Source organism: Phaethon lepturus, unplaced genomic scaffold (assembly GCF_000687285.1).
Source record: "Phaethon lepturus isolate BGI_N335 unplaced genomic scaffold, ASM68728v1 scaffold48103, whole genome shotgun sequence".
NCBI classification, from domain to species: Eukaryota; Metazoa; Chordata; class Aves; order Phaethontiformes; family Phaethontidae; genus Phaethon; species Phaethon lepturus.
The window spans coordinates 3,994-4,232 of NW_010527889.1; the positions used below are offsets into that span (position 1 = coordinate 3,994).

The 239-nt window shown below is 63.2% G+C and overlaps 1 protein-coding gene across 1 annotated transcript in view; it reads right to left on the minus strand.

Moving 5' to 3' along the window:
- KLHL30 (kelch-like family member 30) overlaps positions 1-239 on the minus strand; it is a gene marked incomplete at its 5' end in the record, with an annotated part of 3,413 nt that extends 3,174 nt beyond the window's left edge. The window contains one exon of the mRNA XM_010283502.1: positions 1-239. This exon is cut by the window's left edge and continues 460 nt beyond it. Coding sequence (XP_010281804.1) covers positions 1-239 — 239 coding nt within the window.

Below are 239 nucleotides of genomic sequence, written 5' to 3' on the forward strand. Positions count from 1 at the left end.
GGGAAATGCAGCTGGCTGGAGGTCCGCATCAGCCCCTCCACGTTGCCCTGGTTGATAGTGATCTTCCCCGTGTAGGCGAAGTCGATCAGCGTCTCCAGCATGCCGGGGTCCACCTCCTTCAGTTCCACCCGTGCTGCGATGCTCTCAGTGAAGTCGCCAGAGAACATGGCGTGGAAGTAGTGGCTGCAGAGGGCCAGGATGCCACGGTGGCAGGGGAATTCCCGCCCGCCCGCCACCAG